This window comes from Argiope bruennichi, chromosome 4 (assembly GCF_947563725.1).
Source record: "Argiope bruennichi chromosome 4, qqArgBrue1.1, whole genome shotgun sequence".
Taxonomy (NCBI): Eukaryota; Metazoa; Arthropoda; class Arachnida; order Araneae; family Araneidae; genus Argiope; species Argiope bruennichi.
In genome coordinates, this window is record NC_079154.1 from 23623712 (window position 1) to 23638743 (window position 15032).

The 15032-nt window shown below is 25.5% G+C and overlaps 1 protein-coding gene across 4 annotated transcripts in view; it reads left to right on the forward strand.

Annotated features, from left to right (window-relative positions):
- LOC129965935 (protein unc-79 homolog) overlaps positions 1-15032 on the forward strand; it is a 76802-nt gene that overhangs the window by 31914 nt on the left and 29856 nt on the right. For all 4 annotated transcript variants that reach the window (XM_056080229.1, XM_056080230.1, XM_056080231.1 and 1 more), the window contains 8 exons: positions 1371-1601; positions 3502-3820; positions 4885-5051; positions 5609-5757; positions 6939-7096; positions 9886-10067; positions 12112-12313; positions 14423-14599. In XM_056080229.1, the coding sequence (XP_055936204.1) occupies positions 1371-1601; positions 3502-3820; positions 4885-5051; positions 5609-5757; positions 6939-7096; positions 9886-10067; positions 12112-12313; positions 14423-14599 (1585 nt within the window). The remainder of the gene's footprint in view (positions 1-1370; positions 1602-3501; positions 3821-4884; positions 5052-5608; positions 5758-6938; positions 7097-9885; positions 10068-12111; positions 12314-14422; positions 14600-15032) is intronic.

Sequence of the window (15032 nt, forward strand, 5' to 3'; positions counted from 1 at the left end):
GCCGTCCAGGAAGAAGAACACATTTGCGAGACAAGTCATGTCATCCCATCTGTTTAATTTTGATACTCTGTCATATTCTTTAAGCCATTTGTTTGGGTCCTGTCCCACGTCTCCTTTAAATACAGATGGATTCCTGTATTGTGACTGTGCTGGTGTCAGGATGACCGGTTTAGTTTCCTGTTCCACAGGCATTTCCTTGTCTTTCTGGGTGGTGGGTTATAAAGTCCAAATTTTGGTTCAAGGCCTTTAAGGCGATCGCTTCGTCGTAAATCCGTTTCCACGCTGACTGGAATCGTACCCGGCACTTCCACCAAAGCATGTCACGTAGGTACTTTAGTGTGTAACTCAATGACACACAAAAGAAAAAGAGCTAAACGAATTTATTAACTCAACTCTGAACTGAGAACACAATGACTGACAGATCTTCTGCTTTTATACTAACTGGGAAAGTTCCAGAATACTTTTCTGGAGACTGTAAGAAAAGTCCACAACACTTATCTGTTAAATTTAAGAAAAATTCAGAATCTGCTGGAACATGAAATAAAGGAAAACATAAAATCAAGGAATTAAATATTTACACAGACTATGAATTACATTGTCTCTAGCGAGATTCGAACTTACGATCTCTTGATTATGAGATCAGTGCTATGACCATTCGGCCATGGAGAGTCGACTGCCTCTTTTCAATGCGGCAATATATATACATATATGTTTGTCTAAATTTTAATTTCTTTCCCCATATTAAAAACACAGTTTTTAATATTCATAATAATACAATTGGACAACATTTCATTACCATTGTTTTTAATTTGGTAATTATATTTAAGCAAGATAACAGTTTAGCCAAATTTATTTGAAATTATTTTTATTGATACTTATTTTTGAGTATTAAGAAGATCTATAGAATGATGATGACACTGGATTATTTGCAATGATAAAAACTACAAATTTCTTTGTAATTATTAAGACCTTTTATATTATCATAAAATTAATCATATTGAATAATTTACTCATGAATAAGTTTTGTGCTATTAATATTAACCATGTTCAATTTTTATAAAATGTTCAAATTTTGTGAAGTATTTCATTTAGTGTTTCAGAAATTTGACTAAAGGCCTTACAGTGGATATTTTTGTGTGATTAATGTACTTGCAAATGTTCAAGTATCTTCAATCTTAAATATCTAAAGTGCATCCTTGTATTTGAAATTTGTATTTGTGCAAACTGTTTGAAGTGCATATCATTTGTAAACTAATTTATTTTCTCTCTGTTTTTAATAACATCATTCTAAAAATATTTTCTTTTATAAAAAAAAAAATAGTGCAATATTGATATTTGGATGAAATTTTTTGTGTCTTTTCATTTTATAGCTAGAATTGCATGATATTAATCAGCACAAAGGATTTGAACATTCAGATGCACAAAGTGTTCTAAGTTTGATACGCAGCCTTGTGGAGGCTCCTTGGGAAGGTACCCATACTTGCAATGAGCCAAATCAAAGTCTTCAGTGCATCTTCTGCGAAATATGTGCAATTTTCTTCCAACTGAGCCTCACTCTCATCGAATTCTTCTCACCAGTGATGGAAGTATCAATGGCTGATGTAAGTATTAGTAATTGTTTGAACATTCTTTTTTTATTTCCCCTAAAATTTTTTATTACATTTTTTCAATTTATAATAAATTTTGTTTTTTAGAAGGCTGTACGGAAAAAGAAAATATAATTATATATGCAATATAGATATGCATCATCATGTTATGATGAATTGTGCAATCTGAGAATATTCAATCATCTAAGAGGTGTTTAAACCATTCTGCTCTACTCATTGAAATGCCAAATACTGTGGGGCAGCTAACTATAAATAAATATAAAAATGGAGCTCACATTGCATTAAAATGCATAAAGATGATTAGATCTTAATAATTCAGAAGTTATTGCAACTTTTAGAATTCTTTATTTCATAGCAGTATGGGTATAAGCAAAGTGTCTCATCAAAGGCATTGCTTTTCATAAAAGATAATTGCAGTGGTTGTCTATATTCATTGAACAACTGAAATCATTGTTGCTTAATTAGAAGTGTCCATGCAAATTGATTTAGGTTACTTCTGTTACTGTTACATTAGAATTTAATGCTGATGAGATTTGGAAATAAAGGAATTATTAAAGTTTCTTTGATTATAGCTTGCAATTGATATTATTGCTTCACTTGAGCTGTCTAACATCATTCATAATTTCATTGAGCTGATGGTTGATTCATGTATGATACGGACCTCATATTTATATTGTTAATATGGCATTGCAATAAATATTGGTGTTCAAAGAATGCCAGGATATATATATATATATATATATATATATATATGTATGTATGTATGTATTCTTGTAATCATTATTCTTCTGGTCAAATTTAATTAGTCATTGATAGAAAATTATTATATAGAGCTGTGCTTGGTAGCCATTTGCGGCCATGTAGTAAATAATTTTACACAAATGATGATGAGATATTCCTTGATAATTTTATATATCTTTTAGTTGATAGTGTTTGAATTATTTTGAGTAAACAATGCAAGCATATGAAATAGCTACTTGTATCTCTGGAGGGCGGATGCAGTTGAGATATTATGGTTGAGCATTCCTTCTAATTGATTTAGCAGACAAATTACGCCCATGCAACATCAAATCATTACTCTTCACTTACATTGTGTTAAAGATGTAATCGATTACATTTGGTACATCATCTGTATGTATATGTCAAATATAAAATTTTAAAAAGCAGGAGAATCAAATATCAAAATTGTGCATTTGAAAAATTATTTTCAAAAATTTATTAATTTATGAAGTATGTTAGAAGAATTATTTTATAAAGTATCATATTAGTTTTTTGACATATATCGAGAAAGATACTGCCTCAAAATCAGGAGCTTTTAATAAAATAGTGCAGAAGGACGGTATTCAACCTCTGAAGATGTTCATCGAATGTTTCTGACAAAACTGCAATGTCATCTATTTTATAAAGTATCATATTAGTTTTTTGACATATATCGAGAAAGATACTGCCTCAAAATCAGGAGCTTTTAATAAAATAGTGCAGAAGGAAATAAATTAATCTCATTTTAGATGGAATGCAAGAAATTTAGCAAATTTATAGAGAGATTGTTTGATTAACTGTGACCCATTATATCACATTTAATTGAAACATATGCGAATGTATTTAAGTATTCTTGGTTTGATTAATTGAAAGTGTTCTATTTGATTAATTGAAAGTGTTCTATATAATATTGTTGCCATTTTGCATATATTTATTAATATCTATTTGAAGGTTTCTTAAATTTTCTTGTATTTCATAGTATATTTTGCAATCAATCAGTTAAATACTGTTTATGTTTCACTTCATAGTTCAAATAGATAATGTTTAAAATTCTAACTAAAAAGCTAAATCAATATGATGTACAGTTTTATGAAGCATGTGATGTTTTATTCATTTATATTTTATGTCCATTAAGGTTCCTGATGAATCCAAAGAAGTATCTGAAGTAAAATACCCCCGTGAGAGTACACCGGAGCCAGCTGTATCAGAAAGTAGAATTGATGGAGAAATTTCTTCTTCCTCTCCTCGCAAAGATGATAATGTTTCCCATCATAGTGTTGTTAATTTCTTTTCTGATGAAACAGAAGATAGTGTTTTTGTAGGGCATTCTTCACCTATCAAAACTGCAACTGTTTTGGAATGCACTGCTGAGTTAGATACTGTTTCCATGCTACCAACTGAAACGGTAGTTGCTGCTGTTGCTAAAGAAGTTACACTTACTGATGATGATGTTGGTAAGATTTTGTCAATTTTGTATATTATTACTTTTATTTATTTATCTATTCTGCTTCATTTCTCAATTTTTATTAATCATTATCTGACTATTTATGCATGTTTGATCAATACCAAAATTCATGTTTATTTAGAGGAAATATTTTATAGTTATCTTTTTTTTTATTTAATGATTTTGTATCTGTTTCTCATATTAATTCAATTTGATTTATGTATATGACTTTCAGTGGTGTGAACTAAAACTTAATATTAAAATTGTTCTTATTTTCACCACGCTTTGAAATTGTTTCAATTTTTTAACACTTCGGCTTAGTTTGAAATCACTTGTTATCAGATTTCATCGCTTTATGCTACTGAGAAGATTGATTTAATGAAAGTTGCAAAAAATGCAATTATATTTTCTTAAGGTGGAGAATTCTTAAAAATATATATTTAAAACTATAATGTATTTGCATCTACTTCGAATCATAGAAAAAAAAAATCACTAGTTCACTGGATAGCTGAGATAAATTCTTTTTTCCTGCAATTAATGAAAATATTTTTAATTAGACAAAATTATTTCTCATTTCTTAAGACATATTAGGTATAAAAAAAATGTTTGGAAAGAAGTTGTCATTATGACGGGACAATAATTTACTTACTTAGAATAATTTTTCTACCTTCAACAAGTAAGAAGTTATCAAAAAATGAAAATTTTTACTCCTCCATCAAATCTGGATAACCCATTTACAAATTCACCCAAGTCTTTTATCTCTCTGCAAAATTTCTCTAGTTAGCTCTAATCTAATCAAAGTTGCTTTAATTATCATATTCACCTTATTTAATCTTTTGAAAAAGAAGTAATCTTAGGAATTATCTAGGGAGCTAGGACTAGTAATTACAGATATGCAGTATTTTTTTGAAATTTCCATAATAAGGATTATTGCAATATGTAGATATATCCTAAAACAAATGTATCAATTACACATTCAGGCATTTATTTTTTATTTGCTTTATAACAATATTATTTGGTATTTATAAATATTTTGGAATGAATTATTAATACATTAATTTTTTCTATCTTTAGCCAGTGCAAAATGTACTGTTGCATCACCTATACTCATGGATGAAAATAACATAGGAGCTACACAGAGTACAGATGAATCAGCATTTTGGCATACAACAGAAGGAAAATTTAAATTCACAATAGAAGAACTGCCACCTCAGCTACAGTTGTTTTATTTGTTATTGAAGGTAGTTAGAAAATCAGACTTAATATAATTAGTTTCAAATTATTTTCTGTGAAATTGAATTTCCTAATTGAATACTTACAGCACCAGATAGAATTTTTATCAGCATACATTCTGAATATAAAATATTTCTGCAAACCATAATCATTAATCATTTTAATTCAATATCAATTCTATTAGTTTGTAAATAGCAGAATGATAATAATCAAATCTAGATTATATTACAGTTTTGATTAGTGAAATGCATTTCATGTTTATGCTACTATTGGTTATAATCATACGCCTACATATAAAAATTTATTTTAATAAAAACTCAAATATTTCAAGATACTGATTTTTTGAATATTTTTAGACAACAAGTGTAACATTACAAGAAATACTGATATTGTAATAGCGTGCGATATCAGTATCTTCTTAGATATTTTCTTTAAGGATAGAATATTGCTTTAGAATGTAGTTTCTTTTACAAACATTTTCTTGGAAATATAAATAAATATCGGTAACAAAATAAATATAATATGTTGAAATTATTTCAACATACTATGTTCTGAATTTTTATAGGATCTTGCTGTTTTTGAAGATGCTGATGTTTTGTATCACATACTTGCTTGTCTCAAGGTTATGTGTTTGCATTCAGAAGTATTGAATAAAGCTGCACACAATCATCGTGGATTTCTTATTTGGTGCCAAGAAAATATTTTAGTTATAAAGTAAGAATTTCTGTATTTTGAATCGTTCATGAATCAACCCTCAGCCTCAGTTTGAATGGGATGTGTGTATGCTAAATATGATTTTAATGTTATCCAAATCACTTTGCTGTTTTAATTTCGATTCTTCTAATAAAATTCAGTAGTGCTATGATTCAGTAGTGCAAAAGATTCTCCTCACATATAGATATTATTTAAATAAAAATTGAATACGAGAGTAAGATATAAGTATTAAACATTCTTGACTACAGGATTTGTTGTGAATCTATTCTTGACTGCAGGAGTTTTTAAAGTGACTGTTTAGATATGATATTTGCAAATAAATTCAAATATTTTTCAGACAAAGTAGACTGTTATAATATGCTACTTGAATAGTATGATGTAACACAAATCTGCAACATTAAAAAATAAATATCTTAACTGCAAAATATGCACGATAGAATAAAAAATAGTCCAACCCACAGAAACCATGAAATAAGCAGTTGGAGGATTTAAAAAAAATCTTTCGAAAATAGAACTGTGCACTAAAAAGATCTTTTGATTTCATATTTAAATTGTAGATAAAATAATATCCAAACTTTTTCAGCATTTCTTTTAAATTTATTTTTCTGAATTATACCACTTTTTTACTAAAGCAAAAGTTTACAGTTTATATCATTTATCCCAAAAGTAACTTTTTTTATAACTGCTCCTTTATTTCATAGTTCACATTAGTGTCAAAGAATAAATATTATTTTAGGGTGAAATAAAATACTGTGTTGAAAGTTATAAATGATAGATATAATAAAAATTCTTGAATGAAAATGTTAAGCTTAATTTAATGTACCTAATTTTTTAATATTATTACTAAGCAATATTTGAATGTTGACTTTTTCTTTAGTGTACCTTTTATCTAACTTTGCCATTGCATTGTTAATTTTTGTGTACCTATGAATCCAGTATTATGGAGTATTCAAAACAACTGTAGAAAACTATCAGACTAAAGCATTTGAAATTGTCATGGAGATATGATTCATTGCTTACCACTACTCAGTCATTTGATAAATCTTTATTGGTTTGCTTGTTAATATGAGTGGTTTTTGTATTTAGAGTATATTTTTAGTGTTTTTAAAATTTAATGAATGTTTAATTATTACCATCCGGTTATATTTGATATCTTTCATCTATATTATTTTAAATTTTAGCCTCTGGAAGCTTCTTCAGATGGAATTTTCCCATATAGCTCAACTTGCCACTTCATTACTTCTACATTCAATAACCCTCCTTTCTGGTTTTGAGACGTTTTGGAAAATTTTAGAGGAAGAATTTCATAGTAAAGAATGGAGAACTAGATTTGCTGCTGGTATATGCAATTTTCATATTTTACTTCAGCAATTATATTAATTTATTTAATTCATTTGGTCATTAAAACATGAAAATATTATGGTTTGTTTTAATAAATTATTTCTTTAATTAATTATTATTAACGAATTATACATTGTATTAATATTGTTGATTTTTGAAGTATTAAAAAATAGTAGCTATAGCTGAAAATCAATATAAAAAAAGGAAAATATTGATTTTGCATTTCTTAAAAGTTTTTTTTTTATCTTGTGCATAAACCATTTATTAAAGACTCTCTAGCTATCTTTGGAAACCAGCTGGTTGGCTGGGAATATTGATTGTGTTTAATTTTCATTAAATTTCTTAATTTTGATATTCATGATTCCCTCAAAAAATATTTTAAGCAACAAATTCTGATATACATAAGAGCTGTGTTATTTTAATAGCCTTACACTTGCTCTATTTATTTTGTAAATGAACGCTCCTAATTAAAAAAAGACCCACACTTTTTTTGGTTCCTGTATGAGTGCATTTTGATTGATTTAATGTAATTTTCCTTTGTGTAAATAGGTGAATATAAATGTCATCAGGAGTAAAATATTTAATCCATGTCTTATTTAACTTTACAATCATGAAATAAATATCAAAATATGCTTCTTTACAGTGCCCCAACCAAGGACAACCCAAGATAAGCAGCTGAGACTTAATATTACTATACATTTCCCCAATATATTATTTTTCTGCATAGTTTTTTTAATAATGTGATTGTATATTATTCTTGTTAAAGGGTTTGCTGCATTTATACAAATTCTTATGTAATAAATGAAGTGTTATTAAGCTAATGGACATTGGTGTACTTTGCTATTAGAAAATTCTGGGAATGAGTAAAGAGAAACTCACTTTTATTTTTAATTAATTGAAATTGACATGCCAGTTTACTTCATTTGTACATTAAAACATTTAATAAAATTCTTTGCAGCTCCTTTTTTCTGAGTCAAATGTTCCATGACTCATTTTTATTGTAAACTTCTAACACATTATTTGAATTAATAATCTATAATTATAAAATAATATTTTTAAAAATGCAAAGGCAAATGCATTGTTGTAGTAGTATTATTCGTGTAAACATATTTAGATACCAAGAATAAAAATTGTTGACCAGAAAGACATATTTCTGATCTGAAACATGATTCTTTCATTTATTAATTATTCTGTAACTCTTTAGCAATGGGAAAAACATCTCATTATCTTAAAAACATATTATTACCGAACTAATTTTTTAAGAATATCAAAACTTTTGAACCTCCTTTTAAACTTGAGCAAAGAACTTTTAAATTCCTCTCTTTCTTTTAGACTGAAAAAAAAAACTTTAAAACAGTTTGTATATATATATAGATCTGTTAAATTTTCATATTTAAAATTAGCATTCAAAGAGTGTTATAATTCTAAAATGATTTTTTTAAAAAGAGATCACTATAAAATTCAATGGCATTTTGCTAAACTGAATAAATGTGTGTATTTAAACATAACTTTTATAAAATGCAGTGAGCATTTAAATATGATATTACATATGTGAAAAAAATGTAAATAAAAATTAAAGTTGTGCTGAATTACTTAGAAAAAATGTGACAAAAAATTTTAAATTGCAACATTTATTAGCATAAGTTAATCTTTATTCAGACTCACATTTCCTTAGTTCTAAAAGGTCTTTACATTCAGTTTTTTTTTTTTTTAACTAATAATTTTCCAATAATTGTGAGCTTTAATTATCTGGGAAGAAAATTCAATACACAATAAGTATTGTATATAAAAAATGAAAATAGAGAAAATGGCTGGATAATTATGACAATTTTTTGTTAGATAAATTGTAAGTATTTTTTCCCCCTTTCAAAATTCTATAATTTGTCTGCAGCTTAAAAAAAGTAAATGCCTGTTATAAATTGTTTTTAATTTAAATGTGTTTCCATTCTGCTGCATATCAATGTGCTCTTTTTTTTTAATAATTTCTGTTCAGTTATGGATTTAGTATGCAATCTCATTTAATTATTTTTTATTCCATTATAAAAATCCTTTATCGATTGATTCCACTTTTAGTTATAAGACTTATCATAAACAAGATACTTTTTATTTTTATCTTGCTTATTTTGATGCAGTTGATAAGATTTGTTAAGTGTATATATATATATATATATATATATATATATATATATATATATATATATATATATATATATATTCACAGTTTTTGACTATCTTCGAAAGAAAATTTATCGTAAAAGAATAATTTATTAATGAAAAAAAAAGAAAGAAAGGCAAAACAAAACAAAAATTGCTGATGGCTTCATTCTATTTTATGTCACATATATGTACAATGTAGAAAATGGAAAGAAAATCATGCATGATTACTTTTCATCTTATAAACAAAAATTGCTTAGCAGTATTGTTACAAAATCCTCGTGATATTGGGTGGCAATTAGAAGATAGGACAATATATTATACAATATCTTGTATTAATAGATTAATATTAAGGACATTTTAATGAAGGAAGAAAGTGACAAGAATAGTATTTATTTAGAAGCAGTTGAACATATTAATTTCAGATTCCTCTTTAAAACCCTGGATGAATTTATCTCTAAAAATAAGGAATTAAAGTTCTAACATATGAATGGATCAGGATTAAAATCTCAATTATTCTGTGAGTTTAATATAATTTATCATACAATTCATATAATTGCATATAAGAATCCTTTACTTGCTATCTTAGAGTTTAATGTACTTGTTCCTTAATAAAATGATTTTTTTCGACAGTTGAAAAGGTTACTGTGATAGCCCATTTTGTTGATTCAATATCTGTGAAGAACAGTCCTTTGATGCAGTCTGCACTGGCTGGTGCTTTCTCCTACTTAGTACATAGCTTGGATGATGAACAACCTGTCATTTCACAGAGAACATTATTAAATCTTGATAGCATAAAAACGCCATCTCTAAAGGTAAATGTTTGATTCAGTTTTTTAAATGTTTTATGGCACAAAATCCATTGTTAACTATGCTGCACTGTTGAAATTGCACTTCCTTCATAATTTTTTAATTAAGTATTCCAAATGTCTGTTTTTTTATTATGATTGAACTTAAGGTAAATCAAAGGCAACCATAATTACAAATTAGGTGTTTGAACTACTTAATAAAAATATCATCAGAGTTTATCAGATTTTTATGTATTAGTCTTTTTAATTTTCTCAATGGCTTTTTGGATAAATATGTACTTTTTAATGGTTGGATTTAATGTTTACATATTTACTGTCATTATTTTATCATGATCCTTAAATAGTTGCTTAAGTTTGTGAAATCTGATACTAATAGCCATAATATTACTTTAAATTATGATAGTAATCCACCAAATTGAAAGAATCAGTGCTTGTATTTGGTCATAAAGAAAATTTGGAATGATAGAAAATTATTTATTTTTCAAATCATAAATAAGAAAATCAGTTAATTACATGTCTTAGAAAAAATAATAAAATTGTTAACTATTTTTCTGTACAAAGAATACACATTCTAAATTTTCTAATTGAATAATTTCTGATTTATTTTTCTTTTTTTTTTTAATTCTTCAAGGAACTGGAAAAAAAATCTTTTATGGAAGAAAGTTTTAGTTTTAACTGGAGTTTCTAGATTTTTTATAAAAATCATTAAAATAAATAAATAAAAATCAGTTTACCTCTATATGTGTATATGATCAATTTTTCTGTTATCTTTTTTTCCTGTAAATATATTTAACAATAATTATTGAATCTGGTTCATTTATTTTATTTCAGTTACTATTTACAATATGATGGATCATGATAATTTAACTAAAATATTGTATAAAATTAAGATTTTTTTAAATGCATTAAAAAAGTGGGATGCTCATAAAAATTAGTTTACTCATTTAATTGATTTTAACTTCAATATCTATTTGACATTTTAAAAAAATTTAAATAAATCATTAAGCACTTAAATTGAAAACTTCAAAGCTTCCTATAATGTATTGTTAGACTTTCTTATTAATTTTTAAAACCTAGACTTTCTTTAGATTTGAGCACTTACGTTTGGTACAAAGACTTAAATTAACAATGGCACTTTTTGCATTTTTGCAATTAAGGCAAAATATCATAAGAATGTTTTTCTTTGAAGTTTGTAAATTTGTTTAAATTTTTATGCTTATGTCGTTTAAATCAAAAATATACCATTTTATTTGAGATTCATGTATTCTAGATTATTTAATTTCTTATACTCTCTCAGAAAAAGATGTTGTAGAATCATTTATAAATGTGTATTGGATTTGGATTTTTAGAAATTTTTATAATGAAATGCTAGATATCTCCAGAGCAAATAGCTTAAAGTGTAAGATATAGCAATTATCTCTAAACTACAGGAAACATTCTGAAACAATTAACTTTTTATAGTAAAAAGTGACTGTTATCAGTGCATTAAATATTATACACAAAAAAAAATATTCGAGTAGATAAATGCCCTTGGAATTCTAAAAAGGGCAAAAATTATCAAAATGAACTTCTTCTGATAAGAGATTTCACATGAACTAACAAAATTTTTAAATAATAAATTTACAATTTTTATAGTTTAGATTTCTGATAGTATTATTTAAACTATATTATTAAACATTTAATATGTTTTTAAATAACCAATAAAGATAATTTTATTTTTCTGCATAATTTTCAATTATTTATATTACAGTTTTTTTTTAAAAAATGAGTCATATTTTTTCATAATTCTTTACAGAATTAATAAAAAATGACAATAATAATAGCAATGACAATTTGTTTATTATTATTAGTAGTAGTAGTAATAGTAGTAGTATTTACTAAGAAACTTTTTTTCTGAAAATAAATTTTTCACATCATCATAACATTACTCACAAGCTTCTTGATTTAAAAGCATAATTTACTTATAAAAATTGCTGCACAATAAAAATGTGTTTTTTTTAAATATTCATTATAATATATTCAATGTATAAATTTGCTATTATTTTTATAGTTGTTTGTGTGGTGCTTGGAGATACAATTTGATAGTAACATCACAGATCGTCCCATGATTCTACAAACGATATTTCAAATACATAATCATCTTGCAAATAAACGCTTCCTTACGTGGGATTTCTTTTTGAATCGTTTTGATACTTTGTTTCTTGAGGACCAGATTACATTAGAAAAACTCGGAGACATATCTTACGTTAGAGGTAAAAAAAAAAAATTATTCTATTCATTTTATTTTATGCATTACTTACTAAAATAGTTTTCCTTGTTTGTTTTAAAAGCATTTTAAAGGGTATTTTTCATTTAATTTATCACCATTTCTATTTAAATTGTTTTAATTGTTAAAACATCAAGTATGTGTTTATATAATAAGCTTTATAGTAATAAATACTTATAAACCAGAATTCTATGTAGTTATAATGAGCAATAATACGTAGTAAGATGTTTACTATTAAAAAAACAGAGATTATAAAAAAATAGTTATTTTATCAAAGTTATACTTATTATTTTTAATTTGCTTCAAAGAATTTTTATACATTTTAGATTTGAAATCTTTAGGTGTTTTTTATATATATATATATAAAATTTCTTATTTAACTTAAAACATCAGTTGTTTTTTTTTAATTCATATTATTCCTTTTAAAGGTAATAAACTTATTTTTAGAATTTGAGTTTCTCTTGCATTTTTTAAAAAAATATATATCTTAATTTTAATTTTATTACTTTTGTTATAAGTGCTTGTTATAAAAAAAATCCATACTTGTTTCGCCTTCTGTGCTTTGAACCTTGATTTAAACTTTCTATCATAATATACTTTATCCATCTAGGCTTCATGATAAAAATTAATATATGCATCATTAAACTATCTAATTTCTTTAAATTATGATATCAAGTTATTATCAATGAAAAGCATTATTGCAAAAATTATTTTATTGGTGCTTATGGAATTGCATTGGATGTGCAATTTCTGAAAGATATTAAAATTAAATAAGAAAACTGTTAAATGTTGTTATGATGAATTAAAAAATATTAACATTTCATTAAATTTTCAATTATAAACTTATTTATCATTAGATATATTTCTAATGATGATATCTATATTTTTAATTGCACATTTTTTTTGTAATCTTTATCTTTGCTTTACTCGATTTCCTTAATTATACAGCTTTGTATATGAGATACAATTTGTTGATAAACATTTTCATGGAATTTTTCCACAGACTATATTTTTAATTATATTCACACTGGAGGTTTTGTAATGATGATATCTATATTTCTCTATTTCTAATGATGATATCTATATTTTTAATTGCACATTTTTTTTGTAATCTTTATCTTTGCTTTACTCGATTTCCTTAATTATACAGCTTTGTATATGAGATACAATTTGTTGATAAACATTTTCATGGAATTTTTCCACAGACTATATTTTTAATTATATTCACACTGGAGGTTTTGAAAACTATTTTAAAGTTTTGCCTTATATCTGTATAGAATAACTCCAGTCTGTAGCCATTATAGCTATCAAATGGTTGAATGAATTTTGGAAGATATTAATTTTATTCAGATTATACAGGAAAAGAATATAAACCTAAGATATAAGAAATAATGAAATGAGAATAAACAACACAGAACTATAAAAAATTCATTAACACTAAAATTAGAAAAAGGACATATTTTAAAATAATTGATAATGAATGTAATGGTAATAGTAGTGCTGAAACATTATTGAAAAAAAAAACATTTAGATTAAACGAAAACAAATTAATAATAAAAGCTATTTACACTCAATGATATTGTATACATACACACACACACATGCATATTTACACACAAAATTAATCACAAAAAAAATGTAATTATAACTATTTTAAAATTTGTCATTTAATTATAATAATAAAACTATTGAATTCTTCATTGCCTCTCCAAGTAGATTTGAAAGTGCAAGATTGATATTATAAGATACAGTTTAACTTATGTTAAATAACACTTTTAGACCAGCAAAAGTGTTTATATTTCTCATTTTTCAAGTCTTATTCATATTTCACTTTTTATTATTCTTAAAATGAAATCGGTATTTTTTCTTCAAAGCATGGTTTCATTTCGTATATTAAATTGTGCAATTTAGTTGTGATTGCACTGAATGCTTTCTTATTTCTTAACTTCTATTGTTTTTAATTTTTAAAATTTATAATTTGTTTGTATTTTAATTGATTTAATTCTAAATATTATTTATTTGTTTAGTGTATTTCTTAAAATACTTCTTAGTCTTTTATATTTATGTTAACATATTTTTCTTTATTTTTTTAAAGATTTGAAAAACACAAATGTAAATAGTGAAATGTTCCAAAAGAAACTTAAAAGAGCTCAAGAAGCTTTAGCTCAAACTAGCCATTCAAAATCTCTGACTTCAAGTTTTGGTGGGAAGATGCCATATAAAAGAACAATGTCAGCCCCCAGTCCTTTAATTTTCTATCAAGACAAAATTGGTAAGTTTTAATTTTTTGGACTGGAAGTAATAAGAAATATATAAGAAATTATATATAATTTTGTTCTCTTAATTTAATCTTCGCTCTGATTTTTTTAATAATACTAATCTATTATGCACCGCAGCATTTAGCTAAAGAATTTACGTTACCTTATAGCGACAATGAACAAAATTTAATTTATTTGTTGGTCCTGCCAATAATTTATTTTATTCTGTATTAAACTTCCTTCATTGATTCCTGTTATTGTAATAAAAATACAATTCAAATTCTAATGGTTATAAACTTATTCATATTTCAGTAAATGTATAGGTGCAAAACTTATTCTCCAAATTTAATAGTTTGTATGGAAAAATCAAACTATTAAATCAATCTGAGGAATATAAAAAAATGAAATATTACCAAATAAACGTACATAATAGAACAGAACTTTTAC